At 42.5% G+C, this 25,615-nt stretch overlaps 1 protein-coding gene and 1 pseudogene across 2 annotated transcripts in view; both read left to right on the top strand.

Moving 5' to 3' along the window:
• TEKT3 (tektin 3) overlaps nt 1-25,615 on the top strand; it is a 33,323-nt gene that overhangs the window by 4,113 nt on the left and 3,595 nt on the right. Inside the window, exons 2-7 of one of the 2 annotated variants that reach the window (XM_002927893.4) lie at nt 4,443-5,050; nt 7,532-7,615; nt 11,735-11,805; nt 14,188-14,331; nt 17,309-17,531; nt 20,474-20,628. In XM_002927893.4, the coding sequence (XP_002927939.1) occupies nt 4,472-5,050; nt 7,532-7,615; nt 11,735-11,805; nt 14,188-14,331; nt 17,309-17,531; nt 20,474-20,628 (1,256 nt within the window). In that variant the 5' untranslated portion in view covers nt 4,443-4,471. Of the gene's footprint in view, nt 1-4,442; nt 5,051-7,531; nt 7,616-11,734; nt 11,806-14,187; nt 14,332-17,308; nt 17,532-20,473; nt 20,629-25,615 lie in introns of those variants that run through there. The other variant, XM_034647126.1, reaches the window with a different exon arrangement.
• On the top strand, nt 15,900-15,999 carry LOC117797048 (annotated as a pseudogene).

Below are 25,615 nucleotides of genomic sequence, written 5' to 3'. Positions count from 1 at the left end.
TTTTTTTTTATATTAGTACACATACCATTTCTGGCACTTTATTTCTTTGTGTAGATCCAAGTCTCCATCTGGTATAATTTCCTTTTGCCTGAAGAATTTCTTTTAACAATTCTTTTTGTGCAGTTCTGCTGCTGATGAATAATCTTGGCTTTTATTTTTATGAAAAAATTTTATTTCACCTTCATCTTCGAAGGATACTTTCACTGGATATACAATTCTAGGTTTACATTCCCCCCCCGCCCCCCAGCCGTTTTAAGATGTTGTTTGATTGTCTTCTGGCTTGCATAGTTTTTGACAAGAATTCTGCACTAATTCTTACTTTTGTTCCTTTCTATGTAATGTGTCTTTTTGCTCTGTTTTGAGTTTTTCTCTTTATTGCTGATTTCCAGCCATTTGATTATGATGATCCTTGAGGTGATGGTGGTGGTGCTGAGGACGGGGGTAGTAGTGTGTGTATGTGTGAGTGTATGGGTGTGTGCTTATCCTCTTGGAGTGTTTGGAGCTTCTTAGACCTGGGGATTTATAGTTTTCATCAAATTTGGAAATACACAGCCATTATTTCTTCAAATATTTTTGTGTCCCTCCCCTTTCTATATGACACTCCAAATACATGATGTTATGTTAGTTACTTGATATTGTGCCTATATTACTGAGGATTCTCTCTCTCTCTCTCTCTCTCTCTCTCTCTCTTTTTCAGTTAGAAAAAAGTCTGTGCTTTGGTTAGATTTGAACTCACTAATCTTTATTTCTCCAGTGTCTACTCTGCTGTTAATCCCATCTAGTGAAATTGTTCAGGTATATACTGTGTATGTATATGTTGTATGTTTTATTCCTCAAGTTACATTTGGTTCTTTTTTTAAAGATTCTGTTCTTGTTTTATGTTCATTATGTTCTTGTTTTCCTTTAAATACCTGTACGTTGTTTGCTTGTTCTATCAAATCTTTCCTGCTGACTGATTTTTTTCCTAATCATGTGTCAATTTTTTCCTGCTGCTTGGCATGTCTGGTAATTTTGATTGAATGCTGGACATTGTGATATTACATATTTGAATGTCTTGATGTTGTCGGGCGATTAAATCACTTGTGGATTAATTTGATCTCTCTGAGGCCTCTTTTTAAGCTTTGCTAGAATGAATCTTTAGTACTTTCACTTCAGAGATAGGTCAGCCTGTCTCTAATGTGCAACTCCTCTGGGATCTCCATGGAATGCTGTAGGTGATCACCGACAACTCTCCACTCTGACTGGTCTGAGTTCAAAATGTCTCTCCACCCTCTGTGAGCTCTAGAAATTGTTCAGCTGACAACGCTGCCATCATTCTTTGCCAAAGTTCATGCAGTGTCCCTTTATGCATGTGTAGCCTATTGCTCAGCAAAGACGCAAGTGGACCCCTATATAGGGCCCTATATAGAGCCCTGTGTAGAGCTTTTTTTCTACATAGCTTGCTTTCTCCTGCTTCACAACTTCAGCTGTCTCAGCTTCCCAAAATTCTGATCTCCTCCTCAACTCACAAAGTTGCCAGGATCCGTTCAGTTTTCATCTGTTTTTCCCGTAATCTGGAAATTGCCTCCGGGCAGAATGCCAGGACAATCAGAAGGCTTGCCTTATTTGTTTCTCTTTTCTCAGAGATCAGAGTCTTGTGCTGTCTATTGTCCAAAACAGGTGTTTCATATATTTTGCCTAGTGTTTTAGATGTAAGAGGCTAAGTCTAGTTTCTATTACTCTATCATGGTTGGAGTCAGAAGTCTATTTTGAATTTTCAAGTATTTTTTAGGCCATGACGCTCTCAGTTTCCTTGACCAATAATGACCCCAAATATAAGATGTTGCCATGCTATTGTCTTTTAATCAGTCTTCTTGAATGACTTATAATATGGCTGTCTGGAGCTAGAACTTTCATTGTGTAACTGTATAGAACGTTGTTTCTTGTGAAGAATATTGTGTCTCCATGTGAAACTTACTGCCGCACACGAGGAGCTCTCCATCTATGAACTTTTTTTTATTAAAGATTTTTTTTTAAAGATTTTATTTATTTATTTGACAGAGATAGAGACAGCCAGCAGGAGAGGGAACAGAGCAGGGGTGAGGGAGAGGAAGAAGCAGGCTCCCAGCCGAGGAGCCCGATGTGGGACTTGATCCCGCAACGCCAGGATCACGCCCTGAGCCGAAGGCAGACGCTTAACAACTGCGCTACCCAGGCGCCCTCCATCTATGAACTTTAAACAATGGAGCTTTATGCTTCAGATTCCAGATTTTAAATTATATCCCATCCCTAATTAAAAAATATATCACTGGACACTTTTGTAAACCGTATTGAATTTCTCAATCCATATGTCTCCTCCGACTTATGAACCTTTGCATTTCACAAATCACCACTCATGCTAGGTGACTCATGGTTTGACAAACATGGGTTTAGATGCCTCAAGACTTCAACATAATAGGTGCTGGGTAAACATATGTGGTAATTCTACACTTGGAATTCCTTGGTTGAAGGACCAAGTGAGTCGCTAGCTTTTATTGTCAAGAATTAAGAAAATCCAAGTAAGAGTGGCCAAAGCCCACTTGAAGCTTCTTGCTGAAAGAAAACTGACAAGATTATTTCTCGATTTGACTGGAGAAGAGGTTAGAACTGAAAGTAGCCATGAGAACCCTAAGGTCTCAAGTTGCTTTGAATTTGCATTTTTGAAAAACAGTGTTTAACTTTCAAACTGAGGGGAAGAACGGCAAGTGATTATTAAGGTTTCTTTTTCACCACCACACTCCTAACCTTGGCCAGTACAAGGTATCTGGGGACTGAGGGAGGGAAGAATTAGGAAAAGGTCAGGGAGCTAGGGTTGTGTGGGCCACCACCATGGCAGCGGGCAGCTGTTCCACCACATGTGGAATGAGTGTGTTTCAATTTGACCACAAGTCTACAAATAGATTATTTTGTGGTTTGGGGACCAAAGGCCTCTAGACATAGCTATTTAAATACTCATCGAATGATTTTTTTTTCTGAGATGGTTATAGAATTGGATCTGATTCATTTTTCCTTTTCAGTAAATGGGTCCATAAATATTAACCCCCAAACAGAATGATGTTTACATGCTGAAAAGTATGTCATAAGCTGTGGCATCTTCACTTGCTGGGCTAACAATAACCAAAAGTTCTAGACAGTAGAATGCTTTTCAACCGGTAAAAAGGATGAAGTGCATCTATAAGTTCTAACAGGGGGAGAGGTCAGAAATATATATTTTTTATGGGGTGCTTGGTGGCTCAGTCGTTAAGCGTCTGCCTTCGGCTCAGGGCATGATCCGAGGGTCCGGGGATCGAGCCCCGCATCGGACTCCCTGCTCCGCTGGGAAGCCTTCTTCTTCCTCTCCCACTCCCCCTGCTTGTGTTCCCTCTCTCGCTGTGTGTCTTTCTCTGTCAAATAAATAAATAAAATCTTTATATATATATATATATATTTAAAAATGTGTGTTCTAAATAATACATATAATGATTAAGATAATTATATATTTGTATTTAAAAGGCTCTGTTCATATGTATAAATGGCATATAAGTAGATGCATTTTTAAGGTAGCTTTAAAAACGATACATATGTTGGCATCTAATAGGAAAAATCTGGAAAGAAACAACTATTAATGAACAATTCAATGTTCAAAGTGTTCACCTTTGGGGGCGGGATGCATATTTATCTTTTACTTTATATAGTCTTTTGGATTGGTAGCTTAAAAAGCTCACATTTATTGAGCATTTATTTTGAGGCCAGAACTGTGATAAGCATTCCAAACACTTAGCATTGTCTTACTTAGCCCTTATAACTGCCCTAGAATGTCTATATTGGAGGTGCCCAGAGATGGCAAGTTGCCCAGAGAAGGGAGCCAGGTATTTGCCTTGAGTTATGTTTGCTTACCAAGCACACTGTTGTTATACAGGTTTTGTGCTCATTTAGGATGACTTGGTAGGGGAAATAGTGCCACGTAATACCTTGCTGTTAATACCTCTCACAATAACCCAGAGACGTAATTACTACTATGATTCCCAATTTAGAGAGGAGGTAACTGAGGCACAGATAGGTTAAGTAGTTTGCCCAACGCCTCACAGCTAGTAAACAGCAGAGCCAAGATTTGAGTCCCTGTTAAAATGCATACTTTAGGTTCCTAATTTAGATTTGTTACAAGATAATAATAACATAAATTTAAATCGTAATTTTAAAAAATTTCAGAAATTCAAGTTGCCAGTCTAAAAAATTATAATTTTTAGTATATTCTAGAAACAGAGGTGGAAAAAAATATTTTGGGGACATATTATCACTGGTAAAGGTGGATATCAAATTAGAACAAATACCTACTATGTTAGGGAATACCACTACTAAAAGTCAAATGTAGCTTTTATTTGTAAATTTTCACCAAAGGTTAATTTATGTGACTGTCTGTTTTTACACCCCCCTCTTTTGAACAGGAGAGATTTACAAATAGTATTTGAGCATCATGGGGACTTTAGATTCTATGTTAATGGCAACTTATGCCCACCCTAGACCAACACCAACCAACTTTCTACCAGCCATCAGTACTATGGCATCAAGTTATAAGGACCGCTTCCCCCACTACAATTTAACCCATACCTTAAGCCTTCCTTGGAGACCAAGCACATACTACAAAGTAGCCTCCAACTTGCCGACCTTGGGTCCGTACTGCACCAGATCCCAGAAGGTGTGTGAGAGCACCATGCTTCCCTTTGTTTCCAATAGAACCACTCTTTTCACAAGGTACACTGCTGATGATTGGTACAGGTCCAATTTAACCAACTATCTAGAATCCAACACTTCCCGACATAATTCAGAGAGACTAAGGGTAGACACATCTCGCCTGATTCAAGACAAATATCAGCAAACAAGAAAAACTCAAGCAGACTCCACCCAGAATTTGGGAGAACGAGTCAATGACATAGGATTTTGGAAATCTGAAATCACTCATGAGTTGGATGCAATGATTGGAGAGACAAATGAACTCACTGATGTTAAGAAAAAATTGGAGAGGGCTTTGATGGAGACAGAAGCCCCTCTTCAGGTAAATATAAGACCTTATGATAAAAGACACTACATGTTTATATGATTATAATCCACTGGTTGAATTACTGTGGCTATTATCTGTCGAATTACGTTTCGCTTTACTTATAGAAGCCAACCTCCTATTTGTACGTCTATAACTACTTTCAGTAATTTGTAAAACCATGACCTGTTTTACACATTCTACAGAACAATCATTTAAGTAGAAAGAATTCTGAATGCAAAGCAAAGGAGGTTAATTAGAGAGACACCCTTAGGGTCCACAGTGTTTTATGTTGAGAATGCCATCTTCCCATTTATTAAAAAGGCTGCCTGGGCATTGCTGTCCCTGGATTACTGTATATAATATTTGAGGGGGAAAAGTACTATTCTTTTAATCTGTGTCATGAAATGCCTCCTGTGCATATGTTATGGTTCCTTTTTAAGGCACAGTGAAATGATCAGTGAGACCATCTTTGGAGATGGGGCGAGTTTGATTGAATAGAGAAATGGGCCTGAGGTTAAGCCAGTTGTTAAGGTCATGGAGGCAGCATTTTAGTTTGTTGCTGGCCTCTGGCTACCGCTCACCCCACTGAGTGTGTGACTGGGGGGACTCCAACCCCATTCTACCCACCACCATTGAAAGAAGACATTCTGTATTTGAAGATGGACAAGTTACAGAAATTATTTCAGGAGGCGTATATATATTGACGAAGCAAACACCATTTTTCTTCGTGTTTGTATGACCTGTTTCCCATAGGATAACATTTGCAGTGGTCTTTATTATGGCATCTGTAGCGGAGGAGTTCAGAGAATTAAGGAGCTGGAAGTCTAGTGGGTAGACGTTTGTTGGAGACCCCTGAACATTGTTACTTCTTATTCACACCCTTTGCCCTGTCCCCCGACCAAACACAAGCACACGCAAATACAACCACCAGAAATCCCAAGAAAGGATTTCTCGAATGATGTTCTTTTAAATTAACTCATCATGAGATGATTTTCAGGTTCAGAAGCCCTTCATGCTCTGGCTCATTTTGAGGATTCCTGGTCTATTCTGCACCCCACCGTACCCACTCCACTTTAGAGTATCCTTAAACTGATAGCCACTTACCCTCTGAATTTCTGGAGGACATCCAGTTTCTTCCTTTCAGTGAGACAGGTCTAATTTCTATTTTTTTCTGCATTTTTTGCCCAAATGTTCTGTGTTCGAACATTTACTATCAGCACAGTGTAGGAAGGTCCTGATTAAAATTAGAAATAGTCACATAAACAGATACATCTCCAAAGGGAAAATCCAGATGATCAACTAACATAAGAAAAAAAGTTAAAATTCCCTAATAAAAAAAGTAAATTAAATCAATGAGGGATCCATCTTTGTTGTATCATATTTGCAACAGTGGAAACTGATGACATCTAGAGTTGGCCAAAGTGAAAAAGATGGACACCTTCCTCTGTAGCTGGTAAGATGCGTAGAATCCTAGTAGACAATAGGTTAGTAGAAACTTACAAAAAGCAGTTTAGTAGTATACATGAAAATAATCAGAGTTCCCTTCAACTCATTAATTCGTCTTCTAGTAAATGTGAATTTTACTATTAAAAAATATACATTCACTCAAAGATTTTGTTCAACAATATCATGTCCAGATTACAGTGTATGTACTATTTTATTTTATGCTGAAAAAATTAACATTATACAGTCATTCCATGTCATGAAATAGTTTTTGAAAAAAGCATTTTAACGTTTGCATAATGTTCTTTCATACATAATTTATTGTTAGCAATCCAAGCTGTTTTCCACTGGAGTCATTAGCATACTTTGTCTCTAAGAACATTTTATGATCGGGGCCTACCATTTAATGTCAATCCTAAAAAGCCATAATATAAAATTGTAAGGACATTACATCCTCTGTTTTGTTATAAACAACAAACAAAACAGTGATAGGAGTATGACTAAATCATTTTCTACTTTTCTATATTTTTTCTCTTTAATGGGTAAGGCACACTATTTTTGTAATCAGGAAAACATTAAATGGTACTTAAAAGTAATCACGTGGATTTTTGGAAGCACAAATATTTTGGCATCTTTAAAGATAATAATTTGTTTCTTCCTCACTCATCTCAGTAGAAAATATTTGGAAATAATATCTTGAAAACTATGTTTCAGGTTCTTATTTCTGTAGAAGAAATTAATGCTAAGTAATTTTCTCAGATGCCCATTTGTAGGAATCTAGTAGATGCCATATGCTTAATTGTGTCACCTTTCCAGATTAGAATTTTTTTCCAAACCACTTTGAAGAACAAATGCTACCTTTTAACTAGCAATAAGGATTTATTTAGTTGTTATGGTGGGTCTCATGACAGATTTTCGACAAAATGGCTTGAAAAGTTGGTAAGTTGGTATTGGGAATATCTATTGACTTGTTTTAGAACCAGATCCTTAGAGCTGCTGGTCAATGATTTTAGTTACTTTGTATTAGTGTTTCCATTATTTGTGTATCTGTAGGTAGCCCGCGAATGTCTATTTCATCGAGAGAAGAGAATGGGGATCGATCTAGTTCACGACGAAGTGGAAGCCGAACTCTTGACGGTAAGTGTGGTCAGTAACAAGAAATGTAGCTGCAGACATGTGCTTAATGTGCAGAAAGAGACAAAAAAAAATTATGTTACATGAAGCCATTTTAAGTAAGAGGTTATAGTATCAAATGTTTATAGCATTTAGAAAAGAGTTTCTTTTATTATAAAAGTAATAGATGTTTATTGATGTTCATTGAGTAGATGTTCATAGAATTCAAAAGATACAGACTAGGATAAAGAAAGATAAAAATAGTGCTTTTTTTGGTTGGATAAATGCTCAGTGATGTTTATTCTTAAATATGGTTGTAGGGAAGGCAGCACCACTCTTTTTAAAGACTTTTTTGGGGGGGGGCAGTTTTAGGTTCACAGCAAAATTGAGGGTAAGGCCTAAAGGTTTTCCATATAGCCCCTGCTAGGGCACAGCCTCCCCCATTACCAACATCCCCCACCAGAGTGGTACATTTGTCACCATTGATGAACTACATTGATACATCGTTGGCTTCCAAAGTCTGGTATACCCTTGGTGGTGTAGATTCCATGGGTTTGGACAAAGGTATAATGACATATCCATCATTGTAGTGTACAGAGTAGTTTCACTTCCCTAAGAATCCTGTGTGCTCTGCCCATTCATCTTCTAGAAGCGCTTTATTCATTTAAGAATTGTGTTGGGGTAATTTTCCTATAGCATTATATATATATATATATACACAATATGCATGATTTTAATGGTTATGCGGTGTTCCACAATGTGAAAGTGCTCCTATTTAAAAAAAAAAATCAATCCTCTCTTTTTGAATAGTTTCCCTATCTCAGTCCACCTTTTGTTTTCTTGCTATTTTAATAACACGGCGGTGTACAAAAATATTATTATTGATAACTGTATGTATTTCTGATTATTTCCTTAGAATACGTTTCAAGAAATGTAATGGATGTGTCAAAAGGCAGATGCTTTTGGGAGGTTTTGCTCTATAGCCAAATTGTCATCCAGAAGCTGATAGTGATATGTTCACTACTGTGCTGATTCTCTCGCTAAGGTCTCTTCCACCTCCACCAATTAAGTGTGACTTAGGTCTAAGTTCTCTGGCCTTCATTTGCCAGACTTATTCCCACAAGATATGTGCCATTCCTTAGGATTTCAGCCACTACGTGCCTCAGCCCCTCCTAATCTGTTTTTCAGGCCAGACACTCTACTATGCATGAGCTCTTTGTCCCTAAGTCCCTGTCAAACGTATTTGTGTTGGTAAGCCTGCTACCCCTCCCTCCCCTTTTTGGTTCATATTCATGAAGCCTAAAAGTGTCCTTTCCTTCTACCCCCATGCTGTCTGCCTTCCCCTTCCTACTGATGGTACCAAAGTTCTCCAATCACTTGTGGCATGGCTTGCTGACTATCTTCACCTTTTGTAATCAGTTTCCGGTTCCTATAGATTGTTCCTCTCCTTTCCATTCTGTTGTCTCCAACCATTTTTCAAAACCATCCTTTCCTCCTTCAGCTCTGGTTAATGTGAAATCCCCAAATATTTTCCACTTCACTTGGATTTGTACTACCACGATCACCAGTGGTTCCAGCTGCTAGAAACTCTTCCTTGACTCCGTAATTTCTATGACCTTCCATTGACTGGCTCTCACTCCTTCTCAGTCCCACTTGCTGAATTTCTGCAGCAGGAAATCAACTCACTATCCCTGAACCAGCATGGCTGGGTCCCACCCGTTTGCTTTTCTGTGATTGGTCCTTAGTTTAAAAAAAAAAAAAAAAGAATCCTTGGTAAGAAAGTAAATATGACGAGCCAGCAACTTGGTCATCAGTAATATTATCCTCATAAGTCATCAGGGTCCCTTTTAACGTTGCATTAAATTATTTTTAGTGACCTATTGCATTATGCATGATAAGTAGAAGGTTTTTTTCTTTGCTCTTTGCTTTCCTCTACTGTGTGATTCTCTGAAAGAAATTTGAGTGGAAATAATAAATTCAGGAAAGTTTTGGCCACTACGCAACAGGCTATGCAATCTATTTTGCAAAAGCTACAGTGCCTGTTGCTGCACATGAGTGATTAGGAACAAAATCCTGAATCAAGTAGCTTTATGGGGATGGGTCGATGCTCTGCTGTTTCTTCCTTCCCTGCCTCTGATGAATCTCCCATCTTGAAATAATCTGTTATCTACTTGATCGTTCTAAAGGGGGAAGAATTTACCGGCAAATATCCCCTGGCCTATTGTTCTCACCGATCCTGAGATGTTTTGTATCAAGTAAATTATACATTGTTTCTAACAATTCTTAACTTCATCAGAGTATCTCTTGGTATTTAAAAGACTTTTTCTTTCTTTCTTTTTTTTTTTTTTTTAACTTCACTACTTCTAGTGTATTGATCTAGCTCTCAAACCTGGCTGAACCTTAGAATCACTTGAGGAAGGTTTTAAAAACATCAGTGACTGGGTCCCACACCCAGAGACTGTGATTCAAGTCTGGAGTGGGGGCAAGGCATTGGTATTAAAAATATTCCCCATGGGGCGCCTGGGTGGCACAGCGGTTAAGCGTCTGCCTTCGGCTCAGGGCGTGATCCCGGCGTTATGGGATCGAGCCCCACATCAGGCTCCTCCGCTATGAGCCTGCTTCTTCCTCTCCCACTCTCCCTGCTTGTGTTCCCTCTCTCGCTGGCTCTCTCTCTCTGTGTCAAATAAATAAATAAAATCTTTTAAAAAAAAGAATCCTTATAAATTAATAAGAAAAAACCAGAAAAAGTGCAGAAGCAGGTAATTCGCAAAAGAAGAAAGTTGAATGATGAGCAAATATATAGTTAAAATATTAACCTGCAAATTTCACAAAGTTTGCTGTTTGGGGGCGGGGTCCTATCACACTGGCAAAAATGGAGAGGATTTGGTAATGACCTCTTAGTAGGTGAGGTGAGGAAGCATACTCTCATTTATTGTTGTAAATGGGTACGACTTCTCTGAAGGCAATTGGCTGTATTTGTCAAAACCTGGGGAAAAAAGCACACCCTTTGGTGGCGTGTAAACATTTCCTGAGGTTGTTCATCATGGTATAATTTGATGTCATGGGAAGATGTTCGGGTTTAAAATGAAAAGGTGAGGGTCTCCCGAGGTGGCTCAGTGGGTTAACCGTCCCACTCTTGATCTCAGCTCAGGTCATGATCTCAGGGTCATGAGATCGAGGCCGGCATGGGCCTGCACTCAACAGGGAGTCTGCTTGAGATTCTCTTTCTCCCTTTCCCTTTGCCCCTGCCCCTGCTCCCTCTGAAAAAATAAATAAAATCTTAAAAATAAATAAATAAATAAAATGAAAAGGCGGGCCACAAAACAATACCTGTAGTGTGATCATTCTGTGCTTGAAAAGTGAAAACAGGGACCATGTGTACTTTTTCAATGTCTCCTTGGTGCTATTTTGGATTTCTAGACTTTCTAATGTGAATATGAATTACAGAGGGGAGCGAAAAATGTTCACTTCAAACATCTCTGATACAATGCCTGCTATGTCATAGTGTATATATCCTCGAGGCGTCAGAATGCCACGCGTGTGGGCAAGTAGAGCGGCGTACAAACGTGTTTGTATGAGTGTAGGAGCGAAGCTACGGGGCACAGGCAACAGAGGGAGGGCTGGCCTCCCCGGGTGGAAGTCAAGTTTCCATTTGGACCCAAGAGCTGGATCTACTGAGGATATATGCACTGCCAGAGGGAAGTCCTTTTTTGCCCCTTTCCCTCCCCAGTTTACTTTGTCTTGGAAGAATAGCTATCATAAAAGAAGCGTGCATTAAATTCAACCCTACACATCACCAGAATTTATTTATTAACTTATCGTTATATTGTTTTAGTTACGGGCCAGAGATAAAAAAAAAAAAAGACAAATCCTACAGTTCTACTCCTTTCCCAACTTGTCCCATAATATAATTTTCCTATAGCCCTATAAAGGGGGGTGAACCTCAGTCTAATGTTTAGATTGCAGTACCGTGAGGGCAGAGAGGTAAATAAGTGGGTGTAAAAATCGTTTTCTTGTTTTACTTGACGATTTTTTTCCAGGAAGAGTTTTCCTTTGTTGATGTTTTGTTACGTTGTTGACTTTGGATGTTATATCCGATGATGAAAACATTAACGTGGTTTTTTTTTTTTCTCAATTGAGTAGGAAGTTGATATTATTACGTGTTGTCAAGAAAGGATGAAGCTGCATTTGGATAAGGCCATTGCTCAACTTGCGTAAGACCTTTAACTCTATATACAATTTAAGATCTTTCTCGAAACTATGCTTTCATGCCTCCCATTCAAATTTCTCTTAGCTTCTTCTGTAAGGATTTCTTATATATGGATGCACATACACGCTCTCACACACTCACGTGCACATATACATTTTTATTTGGAAGTTAAGATGAGTACTTGGAGTGCTTGCTTTAAATTTTTAGCTAAAGAAATAATTTTGAGGGGCGCCTGGGTGGCTCAGTCGATTAAGCGTCAGACTCTTGGTTTCAGCTCAGGTCATGATCTCAGGGCTGTGAGATGGAGCCCTGTGTGGGGTTTCGTGCTCAGCATGGAGTCTGCTTGAGATTCCCTCCCCCTCTGCCTCTCCCCCAACTTTTGTCTGCACACATGTGCACACTCTCTCTCAAATATACAAACAAAATCTTAAAAAAATAATTTTGAGATGCTACGGAAAGGATTTCTGCCCTAACTTGGAGCATGGCTAAGATTTCTTTTAACTCAAAAGACTTTCATTCTTTGAGGAGAGATTGACTTGTATATATTCAGCCCAACAGCTGGAAAAGTAATGAATTGTGGCTCACTTTGATGATTATTTCCATAACTCCTTTAAGACTCAGCCTTCTCTGATTTCCCAGGGACCCTGGTACCTGTTCCCTGGTGCTCTGGTCACACCATTGCAGCCCTGTAATCGTTCACCCATCCTACTCTCTCCCAGAATACAAATCCCCCTTTTCTTGACAACAGTAGATAGTAGGTACTTAATTTTTATGGTAGGGATTGGGGCAGGGGAGAATAATAATCAAAGGAAGGTCTTAAGCAATGATAACAGCTGTCAGCATAGAAAACACATTGGTTGAGTGTCTTTCCTAACATCACTAGAAAGATGAATGTTCATCTGGCTATGGCCATGGAAAGCAGCATCAAATATGTCACCCAAAGGAAAGGATGCTTCTGCTGACATTGTCAAGGATAACGTGTGAGACCCCAAAAGGAGTAAGTGTTAAAGTGTTCTATTCCAATTACTCAGCTTCACCTCTCCCCCCCCCCAACTAATGTTTAATCTCCTAGGGGAGTCTCTTGGCTCTCTTTAAAACATACTGAGAATCTGAACACTTGTCCCCTCCCTCACTGCTACCCTCTCGGTCCAAGCCACTACTGTCTACCTCTCACCTGGCTAATTGTACCTACCCACTAACGGGTTTCCCTGTCCCCTGCAATCTGTTCTAAACCCAACACCAAATGATCCTTTATAAGTCAGTGGTCTCTCACTTCACTCAGAGGAAAACTTGACTCCTTCCAATGTCCTCCAGCGAGGCCCTGCGTGATCTACTTTTTCTTCCTGCAAGTCTTTTTTCAAACATCGCCTCCTCAAGGAGTCCTACTCTGGCCATCTTATTTAAATCATCACTCACACTCTTGTTTCCTTTTTTCTGCTTCGTTTTCTGCATTGTTCTGCTAACAAACCACACGATTTGCTTATTCATTAGGGGGTATTGCCTGTGTCCTTCCTGTAGAGTGTAAGCTTCTTTAGAGAAGAGATATTTGCTTTGTCCATTGATGCATTCAGGCTTGAACAGTGCCTAACAGCTAGTAGACACTCAGTAGTTGTTTGTTGAATCAGCTACTGCATGAGTAAAGACGTGGCTCACCTGTCACCCATGCTTACTGCATGGGCCTATCTTTTTGGTAGTGAGCTGACAGGTGTCCTCCCTGTTTGGCAGGGCAGGGAACAGCATGCATCTCAGAGCCTCTTCCTTCCTAGGAGGGTGGCTAGTGGGGCAGATGAGCCTGGGGGCCCCTGATCCCTGATCTCCTTTTAAGCACTCTGTGTCCTGCCTCAGAGCTCAATATTGACACTGGTTTCTATCTTCTGGCAAACTTCTTCGGCCCCACGTGACCACCTGTGGCCCTCCATCCATATTTGAAGGGAGGCTGACTATAAATTTCTCAGAACTTCTTGGGGGAATTGCACTCAAAGAATGGGGGAATTAGGGTATAGAAGAGGAAAAAGAAGAAGGAAAGAGAGGCACAGATGTGGACAGATTACTTTAAACCAGTGTCCCTTCTGGAACAGTGTTTGTGTTAGGAAGATGGGCCCCAGCCCTGGGGCTCCAGATACCCACCTTCTGTTTATCTACACCCCTTCTCCTCCAAGCCCCACCACATACCATGGGAGGGGCATTGTGGACAGGGTTCTAATTACTCACATGTATGGACATCTCCAGCAGAGGCTCCTTTTAATTGGGAAACTGGACATTGTGTGAAAGAGGAGAGACACAGACAGCAGTAGTGGGTGGGTCCCAGCACAGAAGGGCAATTTCTCTTCCTTATATCAAATTGTTTTCTAAACCTGAAGCTCCATTTTCCCACTCTGTGTTACAGAGCTAACCGAGGTTCCCAGCATGAGCTGGAGAAGGACCTGAGTGATAAACAGGCGTCTTACCGAATCGATGATAAATGCCACCACCTACGAAACACATCAGATGGTGTCAGCTACTTTCGCGGAGTGGAGAGGGTTGATGCGACGTAAGTCAGGCATGAACCACTTCTATGATTTCGATGTCATTTAATTCATTCTCTCCCCCTTCAAAATGACGCAGCTTTCAGGTTAAAATGGAAAACATGGGAAGATGTGGGGAAGATAAAAGACACACCCTGCTTTGGACAGGTTTTCAGGAAGCATGCATATTCCTCAGTCAGGCCTTGACACTTACCTCCTCTATTGTTTTGTAAAAGAATATTTGTCATTTACACTTATTGTGGTGAGCACTGAGTGACATAGAGAATTGTCGGATCACTGTGTTGTACACCTGAAAGTACTAGGACATTGTAAGTCAACCGTACCTCAATAATAAATATTTTAAAAAGCTCAAAAAAAGAGAATATTTGTTGTTTGGATTTCTAGCTGTGAAAATAACAGCTACTTGAAGCAGAAAACCTAGAAAACACAGAAAAAGCGTAAAGAAAATAAAGTGTTGTCAGTGTGTTGGATGCCCTGGATTCCGTGGGGTACAAGCTGCTTGTTAAACTGGTTCTACCAATGGTTTCTTTGCTAGGGCTCTGGATGCAGTCTTGGGTTCACAGTCTTTTTCCAGCCCTTCCCTTAAAAAAAATCAACTTGATCGATTGAGGTGAAATTCACCCACACTAAAATGTGTTTGGTCTGAGCGTACATATTGGTGAGTTTTGACAACATTCTATACCTGTGTAACCATGACCATGGTCGAGATGAAGAATGTTTTTGTCACCTCAGAGAGTTCCCTTGTTCTCCTTCCCATGCTCATGCCCCTCCCCCTTTTAAAGTGACCCCCACATGGAATCTCTTTTGTGGGGCTGGTCACCCCCAAAGCAGCACCGTCTCTTAGCACTCCTGTAAATAGGAGCAGCATATGTCAACTTTGATTTTTAAATTCTTCAGGTGTGAATCGGATTCAGACCTTATGTCCTAAGTGGTCCCCTTGAAATGTCCCTTACTTGGCTTGAGGCGAGCAAGAATCATCTTCCTCTTCTCCTTCTGGGGCAGGGGATGTGCTGTGATCAAACCACATACTCTGAGCACCTTGCCCTCCACCAAGGGCCTCCTCTATTTCCAGCATGAATTTTTAGCCATCCTTCATGGAATGTCAGGGTATGGAGCATGTAGGGGGTTATTTTGGGTTGCTGTGGCCCAAGCTAACACCTCTAGTCAAGAGTGAGAGTGTTATTTGATATCCCATTATTTCAACAAAGAAATGCCGCCTGTAAGCCCCCATGCCTAACGTTAACTGTTAGTCCTTCCAAAATTGTTCCACACATGTAGAAAGAGATTTATATGTTTAAAGAATGGCATTACACGCATATTGTTTCTATACTCCGTCTGACTTTTCATTTCATGATATATCAAAAACACTGTGAAAATATTATATGGTATAAGTTTGCATATTATATGGATTACTTATTTAAACGTACCATAATTTACTCAACTTTTTCTTTACTTTTGGACACTGAGACTCTTTTCAGTTTTTCAAGGATAGTCATAAATATTGCTGAAAATTAATAACGTCACATATACATTTTTGGGTGCATTATTTCCTTACGATAAATTTGTACATTGCTTGCTTTCGTAGCACATATACTGACATTGGAATGGTGCAAAGATGAGCATGGGTCTTGGGCAAGGATGTCACACAAATTCACGAAGCACTCCTTTTTTTAGTCCTAGAGATGTAAAGTAGAGCTCCGTGACTGTAGTTAACGATACCATGTCGTGTATTTGAAAGTTATTCAGAGAGTAGAACGTTAACAATCCCATGCTGTGTATTTGAAAGTTATTCAGAGATTAGAACGTAACAGTTTTCATCCGAAGAAAAAATAATTGTAACTATGTATGGTGATGGATGTTAATGAAATTTATTGTGATAGTCAATTTGCAACGTAGACGTGTATCAGATTATTATGTTGTGCACCTACCTGAAACTATTGCAATGTTATATGCCAAGTGTATCTCAGTAGAAAATTTCCATAAATGGAATTTCTGGGTTATACACATTTGATAGCATCTTGGTGAATGTTTTCCTCTAGCATGGTTCTACCGATTGAACGTTCCTGCCTGCAGGATATGAGAGAAACCTTTTAAAACCATGCTCACCAGATAATTATCATTCTCTTCAGTCTTTGCTGTTCTGCTGAAGGGTTATTAGTATGTTGCTGTTTTTGTTAGGACTCCTTTGATTAGTCCTGAAGTTGGGTATTTTCTCCCATGCTTATAGAGCCAGTAAGAGACATTTGTTACAAGCCAAAATACCCATATTCTTCACCCATTCCCTGCTCCTAGCCCCTCCCTGCTGATTGGCAGAGGACTGAGTGTATGCTTTGGATTTACAGAAACTAAGCAGAAAAATAAGGAACAATTAAGAAAAGTTTTTTTTTTTATAAAGAAATTGACAAGCTAATCTTTTTTTTTTTTTTTTAAGATTTTATTTATTTCTTTGACAGAGAGACAGCCAGTGAGAGAGGGAACACAAGCAGGGGAGTGAGAGAGGAAGAAGCAGGCTCCCAGCGGAGGAGCCTGATGTGGGGCTCGATCCCAAAACGCCAGGATCATGCCCTGAGCCAAAGGCAGACGCTTAATGACTGCGCTACCCAGGCGCCCCAAGAAAAGTTTTTTTTTTTTTTTTAAAGATTTTATTTATTTTTATGTGACAGAGAGACAGCCAGCGAGAGAAGGAACACAGCAGGGGGAGTGGGAGAGGAAGAAGCAGGCTCCCAGCGGAGGAGCCCGATGCGGGACTCGATCCGAACGCCGGGATCACGCCCTGAGCCGAAGGCAGACGCTTAACGACTGCGCTACCCAGGCGCCCCAAGAAAAGTTTTAAATAAGCTTTCCTCTGATGTTTACGTTTTATGCAATAAACCAGGATTCATTGATAGAGGTGTTCCCCTTTCACAAAATGAATGATCGCCTACAGACGGTCTAGGCCGATTCATCATTGTTACCATTGTATGGTTCTACTTTTTTTTCCAGGGTCTCAGTGCCCGAGTCCTGGGCCAAATTTACAGATGACAATATTCTCCGTTCCCAAAGTGAACGAGCAGGCTCTGCCAAGCTAAGAGACGACATTCAAAACCTCTTGGTCGTGACTGCCAATGAGATGTGGAATCAATTCAACAAAGTGAACTTGGCTTTCACCAATCGCATTGCTGAGACTGCAGATGCCAAAAATAAGATTCAGATTCACTTAGCGAAGGTAAATCAAGGGCCCCTGGTACCCCTTAGCTGACCTGGATAGATAGAGCGGGGGGCTCTGGGACCACAAATCTCTCGCCGCTCCCGGAGAGACGCCGTAAGACGCATGACCTCCTGGCCATACAGACGAAGAAATATGAAAAACAGTACAAAGCACACCATTTATTTTAGCCAGGTAGCCAGGTGTCAAAATGAAATTGGAATCCGCTGGTTTTTGGAATACAAAGAATGCACTGAAAGGTTCCTAGTATTTGATAGAAACAAAAATATTATGATTAAAGTTTAATGAATCACTGTATGTAACTAGGAAGTGCATTTATTATTAGAACATATGGTAGGAATGTTTTCTGTTAAATTATTTCAGGCCCTTTCTCTGGAATACAAAACCAAATACAGGAAACTATTAGGTGCTTCAAAGTGCTTCTGATACTGAACTTTTTCAAGCGCTCTAAGCCTAAGCATTTTACAGGGACAATAAAATGAAGGATTTAAACAGAATTTGAGTGTTTCAAGATAAACAAGGAGCTCTTTCTTTCTTCAGCATTGGTCTTGGAGCTCTTATTATTTCTGTGGGTTAGGCTGCCTATAGGTTTTCATTTCTTATTTTAAGAACACAGTCGGCCATGTGTGCCGGAAGACGGGATTATCCAACTGAGGGCACATGTTTTCTCAGACGGCAGCAATTTAAGTTTTCCCTTCTCGTGGTGTCTTCTTTGGACAACAAATATTTATGGGGCCAGACAGTGTGCTCCCTTCTGTGAAGGGCAGAGAGGAGCATAATGTGCAGTGTGGGTCCCAGGAAGCGTGTATTTGTGAAGATGTGCCTACGTAGGAAGAGCTCATGAACAATTAGTAACGATAGAAAATTACAAATGGCGCTGGCCAGATAACAGACGCAGAAAGCACTGTTGGGGTTTGGAGAAAGAGGTGAACATTCAGGTGGGCGCCGTCTCCAACGAAGCCTCAGGAGGTAGCCCGTGGGAGGTTGAGTTTGGATCTGGGAGAGAAGCCTGCAAAGGGAGCCAGAGCCGTGTTGTAGAGGACATCAATGGGAAGGTAGTCACTGGGCAGTATGGAGCTATTTCTAAAGGCCTCTAGAAGCCTGACCTGATGCAGTCCCTTCATTCAACAAATTTGTATTTACTTCTGCGTTAGTTCCCTGGGCTGCCCCAACAAACCACTACAGACTGGGTGGCTTCAACAACAACAGTCATTTATTTTTTTTCCTCACAATTCTGGAAGCTAGAAGTCCAAGATCAAGGTGTCAGCAGGGTTGGTCTCTTCTGAGGTCTCTTTCCTTGGCTTGAGATGGCCATCTTCTCCCTATGTCTTTACTTGCTCTTCTCTCCACGCATGCTTGTCTCCTAATCTCCCCTTCTTATAAGGACACTAGTCGTATTGCACGAGGACCTAGCCTAATGACCTCATTTTAACATAATTACCTCTTTCAAAGGCTCCACCTCCAAATAGAATCATATTCTGAGATACTGGGGGTTAGGACTTCAACACAGGCACTTTTCTGGGGGTGGGGAGGAGGATAGCATTCAGGCCAGCACAGCTCCATTCGAAGTACTGTGCTGGGTGCTTTGGGGTACGCACCAAGAGCAACACACTGGCCCTGCCATCTTGTATCTTAGAGCGAGACGAGACCTGAAAGTAGAAAAGACCAGAAAGGTGCCGAAAGAACTCCTCAGAGCTGCAGATAAAACATTAAGTTTAGCAGAAGGAAGAGTTATTTCCACTGGTGAGAGACAGGGATGGCTTCAGGGGGCAGGGAGCCCCTGAGGCTGGCTTTGGTGATAGGAACAGTGCAATGATCTTCAGCGGGTTGTTGAAAGCTTGGGAGGGAGGTCAAAGCTTAAGCGACAGATTTCAGGGCTCCTGGATTATGCAAGTGTCAGACTCGTGAGCTTACATGAGAGCTCTGCAGGGGGCGAAAGGACGGAGCAGAGAAGTGGCTCAGGACAGAGGCTTGTACTGGAGGTAGTGAGGAACAGATAGAGAGAGAGAGAGGCAAGGAATCAGGACAGCGGCTGGCCAGAGAAGACACACTGGTTTCAAGGAGAGGGAGACATCGGAGAGGGTTATTGTCAACTTTGAGAGTACAGTTTCACGAGGGCCACTGGGTCCAGGAATACAGGGGCCACCTCGAGTGAGCTGGTCAAAGTGGAGGGAGTGAGCAAGATGGTTGTGGAATGCACGGAGCAGGGGTCATGAGCGGGGGTGGGAGGGGACCAACTGGAGAATGCCCATGTGGGACTGGGTGAGAGCATGGTGGTCAAGACATGAGGTATTACGAGAATTTGGGTGACACTGGGGTGTGTCTCCAGGCCACAGGAAAGTGGCCGAGGAAGGGGGGAGTGGTGGGTGGATGTGGAGAATTGCGAGTGCAGAGGTCAAGGTCGTAGAAGAAAGAAGAGTTGTCCGAGCATAGGAGAGGAGACCAGGGAGGGATCTGGGTTTATGCAGTTTGGGGGACACTCCCCTCTTGCAAGGGAGACACTCAGAAACTGGAACTTGACTTGCCACAAGGCAAATCTTCCACTAACAGGACAACATCTCTAAGACACTAGTGAGAAGATAAAAGAGGCAGGACATACCTATGTGAGGAGGGATGTAAGGGCCACGCACACCTCATGGCCTCACCTTTTTTCAGAGTCGTGCACCCATGTGTGCTGTAAATATTTAACAATAGGTGATCTGGCGGTGGGGGGGCGGTGGGAAGGAGGCTCCAATTTGTCGTGTTTGCTCATTTCTGTGGTATAGATACTCCCCGCCTGGCAGACTGCACCTGGAGTTGGGAAGAGACATACACAGTCAGCTCTCCAGAGATCCCCAGGGAGGGGGCTGGGAGGGAGCAAGGCCCCCAGAGAACCCACCTCCCCACTGGAGAGGCCAAGGCAGGCCTCAGACCTTATCAAGCATTTGCTTCTCTTCACACAGACCCTGCAGGAGATCTTCCAGACTGAAATGACCATGGAATCCATCAAGAAGGCCATCAAGGACAAGTCGGCCTTCCTGAAGGTGGCTCAGACCAGACTGGACGAGCGCACCAGGAGACCCAACATAGAGCTCTGCAGGGACATGGCTCAGCTACGGTGAGGCGGGAGTGGGCCCTCGGCGGGAGGGCCAAGCTGGGGGCGCTCCTTGGGGCAACCCACCAGCCCCATGGTGGCTCCATACTCTTTATGAAGGCCCTTTCCGCGTTCACACTGGCCACATGGAAGAGTCCGGTGGTGGTGATTGTTGCAGGAGCCTTCTTCGGAAGTGTTAATAATTATTAATAAGGAGCGTGGAGTTTCGGTTGGGGAGGATGATAAGTTCTAGAGATGGATGGTGGCGATTGGCACACCACAGTGTGAAAATACTTAATGCCACCGAGCTGTGCACTTAAAAATAGTTGAGACGGCAAATTTTTTGTTATGTACATTTTATCACAATTTAAGAAAAAGGAAATGATATCAACACTCTATGCAAAAAAAAAAAGTGATAATAAACGCGAAGCCTCATACAGTGGGACCAATGTGTCCTCTGGGTTCCTCTGTGCTTCCCTGGGGTCTGGAGTTTCCAGAACACCTCTCTTATAAGCAGCAGAGTGCATCGCTTGCTGTGTGGTTTTCAGGGCCTGGGACTCATCAGAAAAGGGACTCGTGGTGCCAGTTCCATTGACCCCTTTCTATTTGTTCTCACCCATTTGTCCTCACTGGCCTCTTCTGGCATTTAATATCTACTCTCCTCATTAAGACGATCCTCGTGGTCCCCTAGGACCCCTTCAGGGTCACTTCAGTTTGTTCTGTTCTCAGTGGAAATTGAAAACAGCTGGCCTTCATCAGGCACAGCCCCCATAGACGCGGCCACAAGACTCTCCTGCCGCCATTGATCTACCCAACCCTAGGCGTCTTTTATTATGATGATGATTTTAACTTTGAACATTCCTTTTAGGATGGGCTCCTTAGGAACTGGGCAGAGCTTTTCTCCCCCTGATGTCTTGGCTTCATTTCCCTTTTCCCAATATCGGCCAGCTTGCCTTTTCTTTCTGGATTTCTTCATGGCTCTTCTCAGGTCAGGAAATGCTCTATGCAGAAGCAAATCAAATTTCTAGCAACTGGAGGAACAAAGGGGCCGCACTTGAACTCCAAATTCCTTTCTGGTGCTGTGGGGAAATGCCACTGGTCTCGTCTCCTATCTGGTTCCATGATGGGATTCCCTTATCGTCCCAAGGGATTGATCCTAGGGCTAAAACAGCTTTAAGCCTTGCCAAGGAAGCAAGTGTGGGTTTCCCGGAGGGTAAGGGAGATCGTTGTGAGGCCAACAACGGGGAAGACAAGAAAGATGGGGAAATGGCAGGAGAGTCGGCCGCCGTGTATGGATCTCATCCTGTGCTGAGCCCCACCCTCAGCCCCTTACACAACCTCATTCATTATCTGCATCTCACAAATAAGGAAACTGAGGCGGAAGTGGGTTGCGTGACGTGCTAAGGAGAGGTACAGTTTGAGTCCCTGCCGGCTTCCCGGCAGAGCCCTATTCAACCAAACCAGCTGCTTGCTTCTGCTTTCCCCCAGCCCCCTCTTCGCATATATGGTGCCTTTGTCATAGTCCTATCATGAGCCCAGTCCCATCCGACCTTCTCAGCGCCCTCATGGAGCGGGTCGACCAAGCAGGTACGGTACCCCCATCTCCCTCTCACAGAGGGTGAAACTGAGGGTCACAGAGGAGATCCTTACAGCAAAACACCCTACCCGTATAGCATGCATGTTGTCCGTGTTGGGTGCTAAGAAGAACACTCTAGAATATATGCCAGTGGATTAGCTGCATTTCTCCTCGTGGAGCTGTTGTCTGGGCCAGAGCCATAGGCTGTGCACCCAGGCTGGCTACACGTTTCCCCAAGTGGCTTCCAGAGAACCCCTCTTACTATACAGCCCGTTCATTATTTAGGATAAGCGGTCCTCCACTCCGGAGGTCAAGCAGGTGCCCCACGGCCTGGCCGTGGTGTCCACGTGCTTTCGAAGAGGGTGGCAGCGAGTCCATGGCCATCTGGCCAGTTAGGATTAGATCATGCATTGTGGCTTTCCGCAAATCTTAGTAGGGGAAGCTGAGCGAAGTTTCATTCTCTGAAAATTTCTGCAGTCACCTTAAGTCAAGATGGGGATATCTCAGTTGTTCAGCCTGCCATCGGACAAGCCCAGGGCTGCTTTTTCAAAGGGTTTTGAGCAGTGGTCTAATTGGAGTTACAGACAATGAGCCATTGAAGGCTGCTTCTCAGAAGCTGAGTTTTTACTTTTATCCCCCTTCACAGTTACATGGAATTTACTTTCCCATTTACTTTCCCGTTGCTTCCTATAGAATCCATACTATGTCCATTTCCTCTGCTCCTTTATTGACTTTAGAACAAAACCTACTTTTGTTTCCATAAGGATTTCTTGTTTAACTATCGTTGCCAAAAAGACCACGGACTCAGGGGAGCGAGGACAGAGAAAAATGGCAGTTTTCATTTCGAGACTTTTATTTTCATTTACAATGTTCTGAACGGGTTCTTTCAAAAGTCATTCTAAACATTTTTGGCATCTTTGGCTGCAGGCCAGACCAGGTTCTGCTTTGCTTCAATAATCTTGGTACATTTAGGGGGGGAAAAAAAGGACGGTAGCTTTATTTGTATTTGAATGCAAAATGTTTTTCAGTTCTGTAATTTCCCCCCAAAATGAGCGGTTTCAGCAGAACAGCTCTCTGTGATCTCCCAAGAACAAGGAAGCCGAGGTAGAGATGTGGCCTTGAAAGATGGGTGAGAATGTGTTTCTAATGGCACAAGGGGAGGGAATTACAGGACCTCCCAGCCCTATTCCCGCAGCAGCAGGAGGCCAGGGTGCTTGCTAGCTGCCTGCATTTTGTGAATCTTGAATTCCCTTTCCAAAAATTAAAAATTACAAAAAAAAAATAAATCATTGATCTTTCAACATCTGTATTTCCAAAAGTTCCCTCCCGGGATAAATTTTCCACTAGACTAGTGTTTGTCAGCTAGAACTAAGGACTCATAGATCATTGTGCTCTGTTTCCTGCCTCTGGGTTTGGGTTCCTTTTAAAGCCCGCGGAATAGCTCCGGGGAAGGTGAGAGGCGGGCCCGGTGCAATTATCCAGAACCTGCGGCCATAAGCCCCATCAGTGGCACTGTGGCCGCAACCTCCCCGAATACCTGCTGCTTTGCGAGTGATATTTTATACCCTGGGACCTTCCAAGAGACTTTCTTTTTAACCCACCTTGATCGAAGCAAAAGCAGATTTTGTGTTTACCAATCAGAGACCGAAGGAAACTTAAGGCACTTTGGTTTCAGTCCCCCCCCTCCCCCACTGCAAGTCTTTGTTTTCTCAACAGTGCAGGTTCTAAGATGAAGGGAGAGGCGCTGTGCCGGTGTGTTTTCATAGCCTGTTGTTGCTTCTGTGGGCCTTTTGTGAGCACCTTGCGGCTTTTGGGCTGCCTGCAGGTGTCTTGAGAGCGGACCCCTCCGGGCTGGTGTATTTCCCAAGGAGGCGTTTCTAGACCATCGCAGTCCGATTGCTGTGCTGTCCCAGGGAGATAAGTTTGCCTCGTTGCCCCGTTGCCCTGTTGCGGTGTTGGTCTCTTAAGGTCAAAGAGAGTTCAAGTCCCTCAAATTTGTGTTTCCTTTTTTGTAAAATACTTACCGCATTCTTCCTGGCTTTAAAAGTACCATGTGTTCATGATAGAAAAAAAAATCAGAAAAAGGAAGTAAAAAAATAAAACCCGTTTTCGATTCTTTGTGCCATCGAGGGATGCTAACGGAGGTTAGCATTTTGCGGTATTTGCCACCCAACATGTGAACAAAGTTGTGATTGCGCTGCCTATGGGATTTTCTATCCTGACTTTTTCTTTCTTCTTCTTCTTTTTAAAAAATACTATTTATTTGAGAAAAAGAGAGAGTGAGCCCCTGCGTATAAGCAGGGAGGGGAGGGGAGGGGCGGGGCTGCGGGACAAGGGAGGGGAGAAGCAGTGGGACAAGCAGATTCCTGCTGAGCCAGGAGCCTGATTCCCCTGACCCTGAGATCATGACCTGAGCCAAAGTCAGACACTTAACTGACTGAGCCACCCAGGCGCCCCTATCTTGACTTTTTCAATCAGCATCATATTGTGCGTTTCTTTCCCCACAGCAAGTACAAATTCTTTTTTCCCAAGTGTTGCTTGCATTGCTTCCATCATGTGGCTAGAGCATAGGTGATCATTCGGTACGAATGCTGTTTCCTCTTGTTTTCTCATAATACTACTCAACAGGAGATATCACTGCGAAGAAACGATTCCTTTATTCTTTTATGTCAAACTTTGTCACCATATTTTTCCCTGCAAGTTTTCTTGTTCAATTTCACAAGTAAGCTCGCGAGGCATTCTGATGTTAAAATGAATTCAAGGAATACAGAACTCTATGGAGTCCAAAATGAGAACCCCTTTCTCCTCCCTCTTGGCTCCCCTCCACTCAGCCTAACAGCGGCTTCCGATTTGGTGCCTCTCCTTAAAAATGTGCCTTTAGGAAGAAGAAAGCGTGGAGGGTTTGGGGTAGAAAAAAATTGTTACATTCGTGCCTTCTTAATATTCTGGGCCAGGCACTTCCTGGGCCCCTGTGGTGGGGTTGCCCGATTTTGCAAATCAAAACCTGGGATGGCCAGTACAATTTGAGTTTCAGATAAACAATGAATGGTTTTCAGTATAAATATATCTCAAATATTCAGAGAGACAGAAAGTAGAATGGTGATTGACAGGGGCTCAGGGGGATGGGGAGTCAGGGTGTCATGAGGACTAAGTTTACGTTTTGCAAGATAAAGAGCTCTGCGGCTGGAGGCTGGACCGTGGTGATGTTTGCACATCAGTGTGAACGCAGGGAATGCAGCTGAACCGTTCGCCTAAAAATGGTTAAGACGATAAATTCTCTGTTGTGTGTATTTGATCACAATTAAAAATAATACTTATACTAAAACAATTGCACATATATCTGAGCTTCAAACTTAACCGGGTATCCTGTGTATTAACCTGGCCACCCTACATGGTGGGGATTACAAATAGAAATGGTCTTACCCACGGGGGGCC

The sequence above is a fragment of the Ailuropoda melanoleuca genome, chromosome 17 (genome assembly GCF_002007445.2).
Source record: "Ailuropoda melanoleuca isolate Jingjing chromosome 17, ASM200744v2, whole genome shotgun sequence".
NCBI lineage: Eukaryota > Metazoa > Chordata > Mammalia > Carnivora > Ursidae > Ailuropoda > Ailuropoda melanoleuca.
This window is presented reverse-complemented; position numbering and strand designations above follow the sequence as displayed.